Source organism: Thunnus thynnus, chromosome 10, assembly GCF_963924715.1.
Source record: "Thunnus thynnus chromosome 10, fThuThy2.1, whole genome shotgun sequence".
In the NCBI taxonomy this organism is placed as follows: Eukaryota; Metazoa; Chordata; class Actinopteri; order Scombriformes; family Scombridae; genus Thunnus; species Thunnus thynnus.
Genome location: NC_089526.1, coordinates 17343024 through 17362342, shown reverse-complemented (window position 1 = coordinate 17362342; position 19319 = coordinate 17343024). Strand labels below are relative to the sequence as shown.

At 39.0% G+C, this 19319-nt stretch overlaps 1 protein-coding gene across 4 annotated transcripts; it reads right to left on the bottom strand.

Annotated features, from left to right (window-relative positions):
* Window positions 1-85: 85 nt before the first annotated feature.
* On the bottom strand, window positions 86-18444 carry LOC137191496 (DENN domain-containing protein 3-like). 4 transcript variants are annotated; one of them, XM_067601616.1, is made up of 28 exons: window positions 18233-18444; window positions 15643-15784; window positions 15132-15318; window positions 14953-15045; window positions 14317-14432; window positions 13984-14069; window positions 13432-13543; window positions 13009-13128; window positions 12798-12896; window positions 12174-12293; window positions 11674-11789; window positions 11362-11517; window positions 11180-11276; window positions 10772-10875; window positions 9861-10048; window positions 7463-7622; window positions 6928-7123; window positions 6594-6762; window positions 5271-5530; window positions 4995-5165; window positions 4661-4790; window positions 4313-4420; window positions 2834-2973; window positions 2228-2388; window positions 1967-2103; window positions 1544-1662; window positions 1176-1313; window positions 86-769 (listed from the first exon to the last, which is right to left on the bottom strand). In XM_067601616.1, the coding sequence occupies exons 2-28, from the start codon at window positions 15724-15726 to the stop codon at window positions 551-553; spliced, it is 3786 nt and encodes a 1261-aa protein (XP_067457717.1). In that variant the 5' UTR covers window positions 15727-15784; window positions 18233-18444; the 3' UTR covers window positions 86-550. The 4 variants fall into 4 exon arrangements, with proteins under 4 accessions (XP_067457717.1, XP_067457719.1, XP_067457716.1 ...); XM_067601618.1 differs by having other exon boundaries at window positions 15643-15762; XM_067601615.1 differs by having other exon boundaries at window positions 15643-15779; window positions 18233-18443.
* Window positions 18445-19319: the final 875 nt, after the last annotated feature.

The following is a 19319-nucleotide window of genomic DNA, read 5'->3' as shown; positions in this document are numbered from 1 at the left end:
CAGATGCCCTGCAATTGCAGACCCCCTGATATTTTGGACAATTAACTGATCGGGCTATTTTGATAACACCAGGCTCACACATGACAATACTTGAACAAGAAATTTATTCTGAGTGCTTGGTAATGAAACAAATGGCAGCTATAATGTTGCATTTTAGTACTTCAATGTTATTGTCATCCAGAGTAAAAACAACATACAAAAGGCAATGATTTCCTTTTTCACATTTCATGTGCTTGTCTCTAAGAAGAAAAAAGATCTTCATGGTCCAAGACCAGTGTTAGAAAAAATATCTGTTTTCAATATGTTTTGTTTCAAAGGCTCTTTTGGTTATCTAAATGTCCTATTACCGGTTTTGTCCTACTCACGCTTCCATGGGATGATCTTGCTGTAACATAAATACCCAAAAGGCGAAAGTGTGTCATGTCTTGTGTATCTCCTCTCAAGTAAGCGCTTTTTTTCCTTCTTTACTCTCCCGTGCTCCCTCTTTGTCCTCTCTTGCTTCACTTGCACCCAACTCTTTCCATTCTGCTTCCCTCTCAGTCTCTGTTCTCTACTCTACTTTCCAGATGGCGATCTTGCCATCACGTTGTGCAGAGCCGCTTAAGACATAGCGATCCTCAGCAGAGCAGAGTGTCTGGACACTGTCTGAATGGGCCTGTAGCTCTTTTGCCACAGTGTGGCTCTCTGGGTCCACAACCAACACCTGACTTCTCAGCTGACCGTCACACTGACCTCCGACACCGCTACCGCCACAACAGCCCACCCAGATCTGAGGAGAGGAGAAGACATTGAGGAAAGGTGGTGGTGGATAAGTGAGGGTTGAAGAAGGAAAAAAAGAAATGTAGGGAGTCCAGAACACAGATTTAGACAAAAAAAAACACTGAGATTTTATTCTAAAATTCATAACTTAAAAAATTAAACACACAGTTCAAAAACTGCCCAATAGGAGCACATTTGCTATGATGTTCATGTTTGTAATCCTTAAAAGAATTATACTATTTCAAATGAACACATTTGCACCACACAAAGGCTTCATTGCTAACGTGATTCCACTTCCTCAAAATATCTCAAAATGTGTTCAAGTCTAATCGTTACCAAAACACACATCACATGTACAAACAAATTAGCACTGAGATGTTATATAATTTTGCCACTTGGCATATATCATGGCTCACCTGGTCCTTGACTCGAATCATACATGTGACTCCTGAACTGCCTGTCAGGGAGATTCTCTTCAAGGGACGTCTGTGGTTGTTAGTCTGCCAGAGACACAGCTCGCCCGAGTCTGCACAGCCTGTCCACAGCTGACCTCGCTGGAACAAACACACACAAAAACTGGGACGTCACATATATACATTTAGCATGCACAGACATTTTGTTAACGTCAAACAATAACAAAATGCATTTTAACTGTAGCAAACAATCTTTGGCAATTGACTGCCAGACTTGACTTGCTGATTGAGTAGTAGACTGAACTGAACTGAACTGATACAGCTGCTAACTTGCTTAAGATTGACATATTGGATGAGGACTGCCAAGTTACCTCTGGGATGACAATGAAGCTGCTGAAGCTACTGAGCATGCTCCGTAGGTCATCAGGAAGTGCCATCCTCCTGTGTGGTGTCCCACTCTTTTTCAGTTCCACAATGCTATCACGGCAACCTGCAAAAACACAGGCACTTTTGACAGGGATATAGGTCCTCAACAGTACACATTAAACTATGATGATAACTGTAAAGGACTAGAAATTGATGGATATAAAATTATAGATGGTTATATTCAGGCAGTGAGCAGCAAAAAATTCAGTGGAGCGCAAAACAATCCTACAGGAGCTTGCTGTGTGAACAAGTGGAGCAGGCTGGTTTACCAGAGTTAGGGAGCACTAATTATACAAATAAATGTACACGTGTATTAAGTAAGACTCTGTTTAAGATTAAGAAAAGCAAAGGGGATAGTGTTCACTTACAGCACCACAGTTTGCCATCGTGGATCTGTATGGAGGAGAGATGGTCACAGTTGAGGTGGAACTGTCGCTTCACTTTGAGACTGGATGAGTCCCACTGCAGAATTGTCCCGTCACAGCTGCAGGAGTACGTCTGCTGACTGAGAAAGAGACAAAAGCCTGATTAAAACACTGCAACAGTGCTGCCACATGTCAACTTACACATTTAGATTGCTTTAAATGTGTTATAACTGTTAACTGAATTAGAGATAATCATGTCTCTACCTGTTATATTGATCTCTTGTGTCCACTGTGAGTCCAGTCACTTCATGTCTGTGCTCTGTCAGCTGTTTGTTACAGGTCATGCCGTGAGTGTCGATGATGTAGATCACTGAGTCCTGGGAGCCAATCCACACCTGCTCCTGGACCAATCCCAGCATACAGTTCTACAGAGAGGACGATGTGACATGTGATCTCAGTTTCACTTTCCTTTGAGAGGTAGACCAACAAACTTGAAAACAGTATAATTAATAGTATTATATAGTAGTCTGTCTGTAAATACATTGTTTTTTCTGATAATATAAGAGATTACGAGAAGTTAATTAATGTGAAGCATTTTGGAAGTTAAAACATTCTACTTAGTCTCATCAAAACAACATTAAAGCAAAGCTTAGAACAAAGAATGGAAGCAGCTTGCTGAGCTCTGTCCTACCAAAATCCACCTACCAGTACCTCTTAAACCTAATTAACACTTTATATCTTATTTGTTCAATCCCCAAAATCTACACACATGGTAGGTTATTATCTTAAAGTTGATTATATCAAGTTCAAACACATTAACTTTAAACAAGTGTTATTCTTGGAAATAGAGTACTGCATGATTGCGCTCACCAGCTGTGACTCTCCGACCTGGATGGAGTCCTGCAGCATGGACCAGCTAGCTGCATCAAATACAACCACTCTGCCCCCACTGAGAGCCACCCACAGCTTCGGGTTCATCTCACCATCTGAGTCATCGCAGGTCAACTGACCTAAGAGAGAAGTGGATGAATGAGGGAGTCAACTGTATGCATGTATGAAATAAATAGGACAGCAGCATGCATGGTGGTTTAGTGTGAAGGGATACCCCCCCAAAAAACACAGATCCCTTCCCCTTCCCTGTTTATTACAGTAGTGCAGTATTCAGTGAGAATAAAAGTCGACAGGATAACATTTTCTTTCACTGAAACCAGATGATAGAGCTAAATGCCAACATGCTAACAGGCTCAAAATGACAATGTTAATATGCTGATGTTAAGCAGGTTTAATATTTACCATGTTCTTTGCTACAGTAGTACTAAAAACAGAGTACATTGTCATAAACCAGAATACTGTATTTGATCTGATGATGGCACTAGATGAAAACTTATGGGATCATCAAAGTGATTTTATCCTGCTGGGGACATGAATGTCTGTACCAGATGTCACGGTAATCCAGTTGTAGAGGCATTTCACTCAAAAATCATCATATGTCAACCTCATGGTGGTGCCCCCTTTTCGCTGTGTTACTCTCTACTTTATCATTTCTTAAAATATTTTTTTATCTGCTGTATTAGGTTCTTTAAACTCAGTTCAAACCAGATCAGTATCCTCAAGATGCAAGATTTGTTCTCTGTCGCAGTGTAAACTATCACATACCATGACAAGGCGGAGCATCTGTTGCCATACAAACATTTACAAGTACACGTGCATACACACTCCCAGATGCATTTTAATGTTAGCTCCTTACACTGACAGTCTTACATGCTGAGCAACACCGGATTCTTTTACACAGTTTTTAGCTTCTGTAATTTACACAGAGAGAATAAAGCTTATAGAAAATGTGAGGCACATGATAATCTCTCTGCTCAGACAGTGATTCAGTATACGAACACTGATTACCATTAAACACATAAACCGATTATCACTGCACAGAGACTTCTTTGATGCACTGAACTGTAAATAACTTCACAATTAATAGCAGCGAGAAGACATCAAAGAGGAACACTGTGTGAAACTAGGGAGTTATAAAAATGGTAAACCTGTTACCATGATTTATGTCTGTTCCTTTGTCATTAAGCTGGTCTGATGTTGACAAAATTTACAAGAATTAAGCATCTTTCCAGTGATTTGTAGCATTTACAAAATAAGCTCCAGCAGGTGAAGCTACATTATACAGTATGCTATATGTCAATTTGATGTGCCTATGCAAGTAATCATTGCTAAATATCATTATATTAGAATATTTTTATGCTAAACTACTGTATAATGGCCGAACAAACTATGAAACCAACAAACAAAAATTAATATGCCTGAGAAAATAATCACACTGCAATTGCTCTTAACTGGTACCTGGTGTGTATAGCAGCACATGTACAGTCTGAGGTTCAGCCAGGTCCAGTGAAGGATTGATCTTGTGTTTCAGGGTTTCTGATGTAGTTTTAGGCACCATCATCGGCACTGGTCAAAGACAAACACATTGAATGAATAATTATGAGAATGAGGGTAAATGTAAGAGCAAATGGAGAGAAACAGAAACAATAATTATGTCTCTTTAAGATCATCAGGGAAGTTGGAAAGTAAATAGGACAGTAAGAAAAATACAGAATTACACCAGCTTTATTCTTAAAACAATATATGATATTTTATGTCTGATATAAGAAAAGTAGTAGAAGAAACATCTGAAGAGTGAGCCCTGACCTTCATGTTTGATCTTGTCAAAGTAGGCCAGCTTTGAAGCAGCACTGATGGACCTCTGGGTCTGCAGGCAGCCCATGACTGCATCCATTAACAAGACGTTGGTCAGAGCCTGGGTCATGTACTGAGGGTCCTAAAGAGACAACAAATGAGTTATATGATATCTTGATGTGGTACAGAGCATCATTAAAACTAGGGAGTGAGCAAAGTGACAAACATTTCATTACATTTTTAGTTAAAAAAAAAAAAAAAAAAGTAACCAATCAGTTAGGGACATGGTGTTACAGACCAGACCAGCCAAAATGTTCCAGGATCCCTTTGACAGACTTCATCTTACCTTGTGTTGGTCGGCCATCTTGCGTCCAGCCCACATCTCTTTGACCACAAGATTCCAGAGTTCAGTCTCCGTCTTCAGGTTGGCCTCAAACATCTCAGTCCTGCCAGAGGTCTGGATACGAAGGGAGGGAATCCGAACCAGTAGAAAGGGAGCTGAGGCAATCTTCACCTCCTGCACAGAGATGGGGGAGTTATTTCATAAAATATTAGAGACAGAAGAGGAGATTTGATGATGATTTTCAACCAACAAAAGACTAGAGATAAAGGGAGAGAAGACCTGTATATCTCTGAACTTTGTGATTTCCAGGAAGCCCGGCCTTCCCTCTGTAAGCAAAAACAGACGTTTCTGCGTCATGGCGATTTTACCAACACCATGAGAGGTCTTCACACAGGACGACAACTTGTAGACACACTCGCTATTGTCAAGATGGTCAATGACCTCAGAGGGAAGGTTGACGTCTTGTGCTTCAACCTCAGTTTCCTTCCAGAAGGTGTAGAAGACTCTGAAGAGTTCGGGGTCCACCTCCTTTTGCTGACCTGCAATAAAAAGAGTAAAAGTATGTATGCAAGCAGACAGATAAACACATACAAAAAAAAAAAGAAACACACATGGAGGGAAAAAAACACGTGCAAGTACAAGCTGAAAAAATGAACCCAAACAGATTAAGTTAGTTCCACAATGTCGGATATCGCAGAATAGTTGTTATTGTTCTTCATGTGTTACTAAATGAGTGTGTGAATTCACAAGGATCCAGTATGTGTTGTGATCAAAACAGACAATAATTACAAGCTATTCATCCAGTCCTGTAACAGTCCTGTCTGTTTCATCTTCCATCTAACTGTGCACGATTGCCTTTCACATCAGATAAAAATTGAAACAAAGATGGGGAAAACCATGCTGAGAAAAACAATTACTCTAAAAGTGGCGCAGCAGTTGACGGAATACCACACCGTGAGATCACAACTTTAAGTCTAAATCCGTGGCATGACGCTTGTCACATGACATCGCCTCTTTCTTCCTCTCATGCTCTCTGTTGCTCTAAACTGAGACTTCACAACAAGTACGTTTTCCTTTGAGTTTCTTATTACACTCACCAGCTAGAAATTTGCAATATTTGATTTTTTTTTAATCTGTCTTTCAAATTATTATGATTTAAATTATAATGCAACATCTTAAAATTTGTGAGTGTGTGTAAGCAAGAAAGAAGAAAAAGAGCAGGCCGTACAAACTGTACTGTACAGACTATCAAAGGACTGTAACAGATGATTAGACAGCTGCTTGATTCCACCGTGTCGGCAGTTATTAATCGATTCAAAATTTTTTACTGCAATGCTGGTGGCGAAAATAATTACTGTGATGTTAGTCACTTCTGTCAGCCACCAGCCCGTCTAATCAAAAGATTTTTGATTAGACAGGGTCAAAAAATGCCTTGAAGATATACCAATCTTTCATCATGGATTTAGATTTTGAATGAGCACCGTAGAATTTTCAGTGGTGACACTGCTGGTTACAGTATATCGTTTCATTTAAGCCTGAGGAAAATCTGACTCACTAGTGATCTCTAATCTACATCTCATCGGTCTTCCCTTCCTCACTTACCGTCAGTGAGAGCATCGAATAAGCGGTGTATGGTCGCTATATCCTTAACAATCCCGCACTCTTGGACGCAACGCACAAACTCTTGCTGATGCAGACATTTTTGTGGAAGTGTAAACTTCTTAACATGGTCATCAGGCTGCACCAGTGGCTTCTCATTTTCTGTCTTCACCTAACAGATGAGAAAAAAAAAAAAGACAACATCACGTCCATGCTCAATGGAGGTAGAGTTACCACACCACCAAAAATACATAAAAACTTAGGCTCCTCTAACCACCACTTGTTGAAAAAAAAAAAAGAACTCCATGAGGGTTAATGAATAAGTGAGCTGACTGACCTTGAGGATCAGTCTCTTGAGTTCAGGTCGTCTGTCGGCTTGCCGTCTCTCGTCTCGGTGCAGTGAGTCCACGAGCCATGTGACCAGCTGCGTGGGGAAGATGGCGGTGTCTGTCTTTTGGAGGTTCTGGAAGTCACTCAGAGCATCCAGGCGCCGTGAGCACAGTGTGTTGATGAAACCACGCAGGTAGTAGAATCTACAGAGAAAAAAAAAAAAAATTATTCAATTCTTTGGAGTCAGCAAAATCACTGAGTTTTCTAGTGGAATTTGGACAACAGGCAGAGGAAGAGAGGAGCTTGAAAACATGCAAAGGTGAAAAGAATGAACAGATAACAGTGTGAGTAACAGGCCAACAGGAGTTTTTGTGTGTTTGTCGGCTGCGTGCTCGTTTTGCAATATCTCCAAAAAAGAACCCAGAACAAAGATGGTTGTTGTGACTTTTTCCTCTAATTTATCCAATGACTGTCTAACTACCGGTGGTGCAGTGTTGACTGCATAAATGTGATGCATAAATGATGTGATAAAAGCAGAATACCTGGCCAGCTGAGTTGAGTTCTCATTCTGGACAGAGAAGATAGCCCTGCTGAGCTGCTGGATCAGCTCACTGTAATAACTTTGGACAGAGTGGAGGGACAGAGAGGCTGGGAAGTCTGGAAGCTTAAACACCTTTACAGGCTTAGGAGGCATCCTCAGTGCTGGGAGACAAACAGAGAGGCAAAAATGACAGGAGGAGGAGAAGAACAAAAGGAAGAGTGAGAGTTAGACAAGATGTTGTTTTTGTAATCAAAGTTTTCAACTTTTTCAATATAACAAATATATGACACGCAAGACTAGCTGCTACAGTAAATCAATGAAAAATAAGTAACAGGACAAACGAAGAAAAAAAACAAAATAAATCTGGGCAACCAGAATTAGCTACAAGTACAATAAGAAACAAACAAATGATAAACTGTGGAGACAAATGAAAAATAAAAATAAATGAATAAGTAGCACATTTTCCTTACAACAACGAAAAAAATTGTAGGAATATTTACTTCCTGTTAGGTTCCTTCCTTTATATACATCAGAAAATTAGACCAAACTTCATAAAACTTTCATTGGTAATTGTTAGTCCTTTTGATTAGAGACTCAAAAGAGGCCATGTCTGTCATCAATTTTAACCATTCAGCAAAGTCTGGTTTTGTCTGGCTCTTCCAATGGCAGAGATCAATCTTTGAAGCAGCAATGAAGCCAGCCAGTGCAAGTCCCAGTGGTAGAAGAGACCGGTTTCCTAATAAGCACAGCTGGGGGGATTCCAGCAATGGCCTATTTAACCACTCTCCAATATTTTTAATTACGTCCCCTTTTCCAAAAAGGGGAAACAAAAGAACACTCTCACATCAAATGAAGAAGTAATTGTTTCATTTTTATACTTCCAACTTTAACTGTCATCCATGAGTCCCATTTCCTGAAGTTTAACTGGTGTATAATAATACCTGTCGATGATTCTGTAGTGTGTAAATTTGCCCACTGCATCTCTAACTGATCACCTGATACCTGCCACCATATTTCTCCATTTAACAGCTTCTATGTTTGAGTTCAGATCTCTTACCCATATTTTCCTTAAATTTTCACAGTTACCATACAGAGTGTTTGCCATCGTTTTACTAAAGACTGAAGCTGATTGTGCACTCCTGGGCAAATTAAAATAGGATTATAGTTTGATCTTCTTTTCACTTCATATACTTCCCAAACTCTTCATGCAGCTTCTTATTTGTAGATACCTCTCAAACTCCCTCTTGTCCACTAAGCCAAAATCATCTTTAAGCTCTTGAAAGGATTGAAAAATGTTTGTGCTTTACAAATCACTAACTTTTCTAATATTCTTATCCACCCATGATTCCCACAGAATATGTTTTTTTTTTCCTACTCTGATTAATGGGTTGTTCCAAATTGATGAATATCCTTGCTTATATTGAGAGATACAGTATGTAACAACTTATGAGCTTTTATCCATGTCTCTCTTAGATGCTCCAAAATTTCAGAAAGTTCATTTTCTATCTGCATCCATGCAAGTTGATGAGTATTTCCATCATTCCAAAGTTTAGCCAATTTTGTCATTTCAAATGATATTTCATACAACTCTACACATGGTAATCCCAGCTCTCCTAAATTCCTTGTAGTGTATAATTTAATAATGTTAATGTTGGGTTTCTCTCCACAGAAAGTCTATAATTAACTAATTAAATGTTTAAAAATCCCTGGAGGAATGCTAACTGGCACCATCATTGAGATATAACTGAACTGAGGTGCAACAACCATTATTATTATGCTTATCTATCCTCATAAACTCAGATTTATTTTAATCCTTAATTGCCTATCCTAATTGTGCTAATCCTACTTGTTTTAATCCTTTGAAGTAGTGGAGACATATTAATTTGCATTATACTGGTAAGATCTGCACAAAGTTTTATTCCAAGGTTTACTATTCCTGCTTCTATCCATCTGAATTGCAGTGAACTAATTACTCCCCTGTGACAAGTTCTCAATGCAGGCAGTACCTCAGACCTGCACCAAATATTTTGTAACCTGATATCTTATATGATTCAAATAAACCTAACAATATAGGGGCTAAAGAGACAGCTTGTACTCTATTCCTCCAGCTCTAACCCCACCAATCTTTGGGCCTGCTCTAATAGCCACTGCAAGTGGTTCAAGAAATAACGTAAACAATAATGGAGAGAGCGGGTTACCTTGCTTTGCACCCTGTGACAGCTTAAAGGAGGGTGATATCAACCAATCGGTCAGGCAGGCATCGACTGATGCCTAGACATGATGTTTTTAACATTTCCCGACCACTTTGTCTACATCTTAGTGGTGTGCATCTGATTATATATATCAATCAATAAATTAATCAACATTTGAGGCTCTATTAAAGTGAATATGTTCCTTACCAGGGTCAGACATGATGATCCTGGTCAGCAGTGTGTTTCTTTGGAAGCTGATAGTTTGGTCGTCTCCAAGGTTTGGGAGGCTCATCCCCAGTCTCTTGTTCAGTTTGTTCTCTATAATGGAGCTGTTTCTCCGGGCTTGAATCTCCTGCATGGTGGGTCTGCGTGGGACTTCAACCATAGCTTTCATCCTATAGAGGACAGAAGATGGAAATTGCAGGGGTACTTATAATGTGTAAATAACAAAAGACAAAAAATATGTCATCAGAAAAAGCAAAAAACATTTGATACAGTAGCTCAGTGGTTAGATGGATCAAATCAGGACAGATTTTAATGTACACATCACACAAGAATGTCTTCAATATGTCTGGAGTGAGCATTTGTGATCACGTTTCACTTCCCCGCTCACATTTAATTTTATTATATCTGTGATAAACATCTGTGTGTCTGTAGCTAAACAGAAAAAAAGAGCTCTGACTGGGTCTCCATGCAACTTCAGTATTTTTTGAGTGGATTTACATCTGTATTTTAGGCTGTCTACACACATTTTAGTATCATGTGTGCATGTGCAAATCCACATGAACTTTGTCTATGTCTTTAAAAATCAATACAAGACACTCAAATGTTCTTTAGAGAAAAATATCCACTTAGAAAGCACTCAGTTACTGGATAGCATTTCAGGATCTGACTGAAGTGTTGAGATTTGATGAAATGGATGGATTACATTTACAGCAACTTATTATTTAAGGGCATGATGTTGCGTTTTCCATCACAGTATCCATAAACTCATAATAATAAAGATGAACCTGCTGGAAATGTTCTGGTTGTAGATTTGATGCAGGGTTACTCGCTGACTTCAGTTCACAGATCAAGTGTTGAACTTATTATAATTAGTTTCAGGCTTAACGGCTTACTTATGCATCACAGAACGAGTGCTGAGTTCCATGCGAGTGAAATTGTCCATTTTCCTGTTCAGACGATCCTTGAGGAAGAAATGGAAGATGTGCGTCTCCAACACCTACAACACAATTATGTTGATATTAATGAATACCCAGACCAGCACTTCATGTCTACATCTCAAAACGCTACACCCAGCAGCCAGCATGGAATATTCTTAATGAATTGCTGATATGGAGCAATTTCATATGAATGTAATTTGTTTAGTTTACTGGAACTGTTGAATTCTTGGTTTGCTGTATGGTGGGAATGTTTGAATGATGAATTTAGAAGAGGATAGTTTGAGTCAGTTAGATGAGTGATTAAACTCAAATGTGTAAATGGATGACAAAATGAAAAAAAAAAGGGAAAAATATGGTATTTACCTTCTTGTAAAAAAGTTGCTCAGCTGGTTCTCTGGTTTTCAGGAACTCCTCACTGTTAAACACTCTGTGCTCATAGTTCAGATGGCTGTTAACGCCCCTGTAAATACATACATAAATGTATATATTAACAAAATATATTTTTAAGGAAACCTTTCCAGTGCTGAATACAACACACACAGCACCTGAATATGTTGACAATCAGTTCCAGTGTAATCCTCTGGATGTCGTGGTTGCGGTTTTGTTGCCACGCTCTTTTCTGCGCCCGCTGCTCATTGATGTCAGTGCAGCTTGCAAGGTGGCACTGATCCAGTTCAAAATGTATATGCAGAGACTGACACCTGCAACGAAGACACTTAACACTGAAATAAATAGTGGCTACATCTCCATATCTCTTTCTTAGGTTGAGAAAAGTTTATCTGCCAGTGTTTTGAAGTTTTTATAGTGTTAGTCGGAGTTAGTAATAGTTACATTATTCTTGACATTACAGTGAGTACCTCTGTGTGAAGCAGTCTGCAGCAGGTGGGGGGATCTCTGGTAGGTCAACAGTCTCAGAACAAGAAGTAGAGACGCTTCCATTATCTATGTTAATTAGGATCAGATCGTCTGTTTCCTGGATGGAGGAAGTCAAGATTAAAATAAATCTCTCAGTTCTCTCTCAGTTTATTCTTTTCGTTTGTAAAAATATTCATTAACTACAGACAACTAGAAAAACAAAGAACAAATTACCTAAAACACAATTAAAAGTCATCAGTTAAACCTCGCATTAACACCACTCATAATAATGCAGAAAACTGTATTTAAACCAACAGTGAGTAACAGATTTTGTTGTCTTGTTGGTGGCCAGACATGTAAAATATAACAGAATCTCAGAGACAAATTGTTGTCCAATTCCTCTGATTTTCAAACTGAAATGAACAATAACCCATCGAACCATGAACAGTCTGAAACCTATATTTGATCATTTAATACTAATTTGGTGGTTTGGTGTACTCACAGCAGCAACCTCTTCATAATGGCTGAGATGGCAGCCCATGAGGAAAGCAGTCGGAGCCATGAGGAAGTCCAGCATGCCTCTGGCCAGGACAGGAACGTAAGGATGCTGCCATGACAGAGGCTGGAGGAAAGATCAGGCAGGCATAGATGGACAAATGAATGTGTCAAGAGAATAAAGAATGCATGGCTTGATGAGGGATTTTGAAGCATTCAAAACCTTTCGATGTTCTTTTTAGATACATAAAGTTTTCTACACAAGATTGTTCTTAAAGTGCATAAATGTGACTGTCAAAATGAATCAGCAAATGAAAAGAATAATATATTGAGAAAATAAACTCAATAGTTAGGCACTATTTAAAAATGAATGTAATGGCATAAAGTTGTATTAGATTATTTGTGTGACATTTACTCTATTGTGCTGCAACTTTTGCAGGAAGTCAGCTCACTTCTCCAAGGCTTAATTTAACACGTCCCTCAAACAACTACAAGCCATGTAGTACTACGCTCCTTTAAGACCAATGATTGCATCTTATTTGATATTAAGGTTAAATTAAATTAAAATCAAGTTCAAGTTTAATGCCACTGTGTTTTTTGCACATATGAAGATGTTTACTTTCGAACAGACCTTCAGAAAAAGCAACAAGCTCTCTGCCACCAGTGTCAGTCTGGCCCAATCAGCGGAGAATAACACCACCCGCTGTTCCTGGAGGAGACAAGATAACACCTGCAGAGACGGGGATAGAAAGACAGACAAAATAGAGAAAGAGACACAAGAGTTAATGTGAGCATCCGCCTGTTTCACTGACACAAACACGATAGGTGTGTGTGTGTAATACCTGAAGTAGAGGCTGAGGCCTGAAGCAGAGGAAAGGCAGATGAAGGTCTAAATCTACAGTTGGGTGGTCTTTGTCTTCTCTGGATGGTAATACAATGGTCAGAGGACGCAAGGTAAACATCTGGAAAACATACACAATCTTATGGTTTATAAGAATATGCCCATTTACAACCACTATCTGTAGTAGTGATTTATTTTAGCATTTTGAACATGATAATTCGTAGCTTATTATTGTATGATAGTAAATATTTTAAAAACAAGTGATCCCAGACTGAAGGGATAGCCATGTCATTGCAGTTTGGTAACTCAGGCTTTCAATGAGCTACAAAGGATCACATTTGGTTCTACAGTGTGATTAAATAGTCTTCAAGTCTGTCCAAGTCATAACATCACTTAACTACACACTGCAAACACAAACACACACCAAATGTAGTTGTCCAGGAGGGGGGATCGGCACCAGTGCCAACTTGGCTGCAAACTCCTTCACTCTCTCCTCCATGTCTGATAAACGACACGTTCTCAGCTGGATTAACAGACTAAGAGAGAAACAGAAAGAGACAGGGAGAGCCAGAGAGAGAGAACAGAAACAGACAGAGAGAGCGAGAGAGAGAGAACAGAAACAGACAGAGAGAGCGAGAAAGAGAGAACAGAAACAGACAGGGAAAGAGAGAGAGAGAGAGAGATTGACGGAAAGAAGACTTATCCATTAATATATGAAACAAATGGATGGAAAGGTTTTGATAACCCTCCTTTTGCAGATTGTACATATCACACTTTTTTTTTTTACAGCTAATCTTCAACAAAGATAAAGATCATGCAGTGTTTCTGGTAAAATAGGTATTACACCTATGCTGGATCTTAGCACTCATTGACAGAAAAAGGAAGCTAAACTGAAAATAAACAAAGAAAACCAATTTGATTTGTTTTATATGGCAAAGATAAACATTCAGTGCTGGCTTGGTACACAGTCTCTCACCATGACAGACAGTCTTTCAGTGCTGTGAAGTAAGGATACTTAGATATGACGCAGAAACTGTACGCAGAGAAGAAAGACGTCCCTTCCTGTAAAACACGGGAAAGACAATCAGTGACTTGCTTTCATTTAAGGCCACATTTGTTTGTTTTTTTGAAACATGAATATGCTATTTATTGATACAATAGTTTTATAATGGACACAGTGACCAATAATTATGGCCACTGCGTCTTATTTGGCTTAACAGCATTAACAGTTTAAGAGCTGGTTGTGTCAGTAAAAACACAGCTGGGATTTATGTTAAATGTTGTGTTTTAACTGTTTAGTATTGTGTACCCATAACGGCCGGTAACACTGCATTACTACTCCATGGGTCTTGTTTCCAAAAACGTCAGTAAAAACCAGGAAGTGAAACTCTTCATCTCTCTGTTCATTGGCTACTTGGAGCCCACCTGGTAAAAAGAGAAGTTGTTACACATATTAACACATTAATAGGATATAATACAATTACAAGAGGTCAATTCAATGCTATTTAATGGCAAAAATATTGTGATTTATGAATTGAATATGTAATAATGGTGATATTGATATGATGATATTTAGGGATAACTATTGGTGCTTTCAGAAGATATTTACAAATAAGAATTTCTTGAGAAATTATCTGAATAATGTGGTCGTGATGTCCAAACACACACAGGCTCTCATGAATGTGCTAAATCAGACTAGCAAGGTGAATAAAAATGGATTACCTTTCTATAATTCAGAACGTAAGACCATGAAAAGAAAACATGTAAGCTTTATCTCAATAACTAAAATCACATTCATATTACATCTAATATACTGCATATACACAATATCACTATTATTACTAAACTGAATAATATAAATTTTTTACTTTGATCACAGCAGCTGTGTGTGTGTGTGTGTGTGTGTGTGTGTGTGTGTGCGCGTGTGTCAGGGAATACCAAATACCAGGGAAGCAGAGTTGAGGCAAAGCCATGAGGTCGATATCTTTAGGAACACTGACATCTTCACTTCCTCCTCTTCCTTCTGATGCACCTCCACCTGCAAAAAAGTGAGGGGCTAAAGCAATATGACACAAAACTAGAGGAATCATCAACGATAACCTGAGCAGACTTTAAGTACCAGACCTTGGTTTGGGGTTGCTGCAGCCGGAGGAGGTTGCTCCCTCTTCTTCCTGAGGAAGGAGCGTCGCCTCTTCCCATGTGACCTCACAACTTCGTTCTCAGCTTGCGGTCTGCTAATGAAGGGAGGCGCCAGGACATGCAGTACCTCCGGCTCCAACAGGAGGTGCTCCAGAGTTCCATTAGGAGTGGACTGAGAAAGGAAGTGAAAGAGTCTCTTATTCTTTTTAGCAGTTTTGCTTTTCTTAATTCAAACATTCAAACAGAGAAATCCTTAATCTTAGTGGAATTAGCTTGGTTATGGGAGGTTTATGGGAGTTCAACATATTCATTCAAAAACTAACAAATAATTGATATCTAGGATCTTTAGAGGAGTAACAGTCCAAAAAGACAGAATGGAGCTGCAAATACAAGTTATTAAATCTTCGATGACAATACTGCTACCGTTTTTCTGTTTACATCGCTCAGAAAGTAAAAAAAAACACATGTGTGTCAGGATGTGTTTAGAGGCAAATACCTGGTAGACCTCCTTGAGTTTCTCACTTGATGCTCCTACCACCACGCAGGCTTCCAGCAGAGCAGGAGGCAAATGGTCTGCCATCACTGACCCCAGTCCACGACCCGGTTGGACTCAGACCTGCTGCATCACAAACACTGAGCTCAGGGGAGGAAACAAAGAAGGGATGAAAGAAACAAGAAAGAGAGAGACACATAAAGTTAGAGACAAACATAAGAAAAAGAAGACAAATGTATACATGGAGAGTTGCAAATAACAGAAACATTCTGGCTTGTTTATTGAGAAGGAAAAGAGCTGCTCCATTTCTCCCATTTGTCTACATAAAAACAACATCTAACAGCTAAATAAAGTCACAACACATGACAGACTGGTTGTTCCAGCTCATCATCATCACTGCTGCTCTTCTTATCAACAACAACTTCTGATGTCTAAGTCAAGATTACAAGATGCAGGGTGCAGAAACATGTTCTCACTGATTATCACGGCCACAAGATGTCCACAGCACCTGAATCTGAGTTTAGGCTAATTTTAATCACATCACAGATGACATGGTTTTCTTATATTTTCCACATTGCTTCTTACAGAAATAACACAACACTGTTTAATTCATACAAAATAAAACTCAACAGCAAAGTCTTCTTACAGAAACAATTTGTCAGAAAGAAGGAGAAACTAAATGTCACCATTCATGACAGACTGTCTCTTTCTCAATACCTGCCAAACAAACAAAACAAAAAAATCACTCACTGAAAAAGGCTTCCCTACATCTGGGTCAATCCTCCGTCATTCTTATGAGTGACCAATGATTAATATCTTTTATTCAAAGCACCTCACAGTATCTACAGTAGCATAAACAGTTTTTTTTTTTCTCCATAACTCTTCTAGCCCTTCTAGCTCTGTGCTCTGAAGCAAATGTCTCAGTAATCAGGACAGGAAAACAGCGAATGGTAGCATGTGACATCACAACTAATTACTGGAGCTAAAGCTGCCCAGCTGCTCAGAAAGTCCTGAGCTTCCACAAAGGCCTGCAATGGTTGTCTATGTCATGGATACAAAGCATACAATCTCCCCTGTATGGAGAGAGGACAAATGCAGCAATACAAACATTTCAGTCCATGTTTTAACTGATCGGTTTACTCACAAGATTCTCACACTTACCAACAGCCGTCTTTCAGTGTGAAAAGAATCTATATGACGACTTAGAAAAATAACTGAATCAATTAAGCTGTGAGGGGAAAATGTTTGCATGAAACAGGATGTAGTTCATCATTCAATTAGTCTTCCTTTCGCTGTGCATCCAGATACTGTGATAAAGCACAGGCGTATTATTCTATTTTTTCTCTATCTTCTTTTTTTTCTGTGATCTGCTGCTCAGTAGTCACCACAGTGAGGAGCAAATGATTGTTAATTACATTTCGCTGTTGCTCCAGACGGTCTAGTCTCTTCTTGTAAAATTAGGTTCATGTGTGTTTTTGCGGACGGACACACACACATGCACGCACACAGAAAATGACTTGTTACTGGGCCACAATGAGCATGCATGCAATGTTAAAGAAGTAAAGAGTCGTGTAGCCAGTTGCAAAAAAACAACACATGACTTTCCTAAAAAAAAAAAAAAAAAAGCACTTTTTCAAGCTAAAAACAACTTCAAGTGCTCTCCCTAGGAAATACACTATGCTTTTATATTCTTAACTATATTTTATTAAGATTTCTAAATTTTGTTTGAGCATTGCAACAACTTGGCATCTAAAATGTAATGAAAATGAACCGTCAACAAGAATGTCCAGCATAACTTTACTAATATCCCGTTAAAAGAGTGTGCCACATGACCCGCTGCTCTCCCTCCATCATTGGTCTACAGATGTCATGACATGATCATCATAAAATACAGCACAATCATATGATCCTTGAAAATCAGGGCAAATTCCACATCAAAGCATAACGACACATTCTTTTTAGATCCGAGATTTAGACTCTTGTTATACTTGTTTCAGTGGAATTTTACATCTTCGAATAACATTATAGCACAAATGAACAAACAAACACTGTAGAGGCAGTCAAGCATTAAAACACAGGAGACTGTTGTGAAGGCACAACACGAAGGAGTGAGAAACTTGCATTTACACAAGCAGCAGAGAAGTTTAACTGTCATTTTTGGAGCAAGTCTTGACAGAAGCGCAGAGAAACTGAGACTGAATGACACCTCTGACTTTGCATGTCACTCCTTTGATCTGCTGCCATGCAAATCCAGAAAAAAGTTTTTAAGAGTGACACACTTGCTGTTTAACTCATGGTTATCTTTTCTTTGCTTCTTTCAACAATATGTAGCTACTAATATATCTGTTCTGCATCTCACCTGAAGAGGAAATGCCTTCTGAGTCCATAGGTCACTAACTAGAGTGACAAGAAAATCACCCTTTCAGGTAAGACTACACAGTTATGAGTCGAAGCTTTTTGTTTCATTGCAGCTGTAACACGTGACCCCGAGTCACAAGCTGCACAGGTGAGAAGATGCTTTCAGCAAAGTGGGCTCAACAAACGCGACCACAAGTTAATAAACAACTTTTCGCTTCTGTTTCAGGTCACTAACCTCCTCACAAGCACCCGTGCAGCTCCTCATTCATCCTCCTCCGCATACATGATGACAGTCCGGAGCCGAAGTCACACAAACTGCGCAGCTAACTCCTCCACTGAGCTCATCCCACTGTCCATCATGCTCACTGTCTGTCTGTCAGCCGGCTTCCTGTTTCTCTATGTGGAGGTGCAAACATGCGCACTGGTGATTTGAGGAAGCATCATGCTGTATCACAGCACAATGAAAGTAACCTTTAAATATATCGTGTAGGATAACTTAATTAGACGCTACAGTGCAGCATAATCTATGAAGAAAATGATAGAATAGCCTAAATCAAAACAGTAGCCATGAACAGTTGTAAGACCTATATTTCAATACCACTCAAGTCTATTCTAATGTAATGTTTCAAACACAAATTCTGTTAAGTGACATTTGCTAATTGTCACTTATAGTGTCACTTAAAGGACCAGTGTGTAAGATTTAGTGGCATCTAGTGGTGAGGTTGCAGATTGCAATTGATTGAATACTCCTCCCCCTCACCCTCTAAGCATGTAGGAGAACTAACGGAGGCCGCAAACTCGCGAAAAAAGTGAAAGGCCCTCTGTTTAGCCAGTGTTTGGTTTAGGCTACTGTAGAAACATGGAGGTGCAACATGGCGGACTCTATGGAAGAGGACCCGCGCTCTATGTAGATATGAAGGGCTCATTCTAAGCTAACGAAAACACAACAATTCTTTTTTTTTAGGTGATTATATACTAATTAAAACATACTTATGAATATTATATTTCATTTCTGCCAATAGATCCTCCTTTTAATAATATGATAAAAAATAAAAATAAAAATAATCTTAAAACTCTGATTGGTTTTCCACCTTAGGGACACAGTTGTGTGCATAACAGTTAAATGTTGACTGTAGAGTAAATAGAATATTTTTAAAAAATGCAGTGTAAATTCACTATTATGGTGGATTTTCCCTTTAAGTTTGATTCTGTTGTAATAGCATATACTGGCCTGCAGGTGGCAGTGACTTACTAATAGCATGAAGTCAGTCAGAAAGCAGTCCACTTGTAAGGTTTGTGTATCTTAGTTGACATGAAACAAC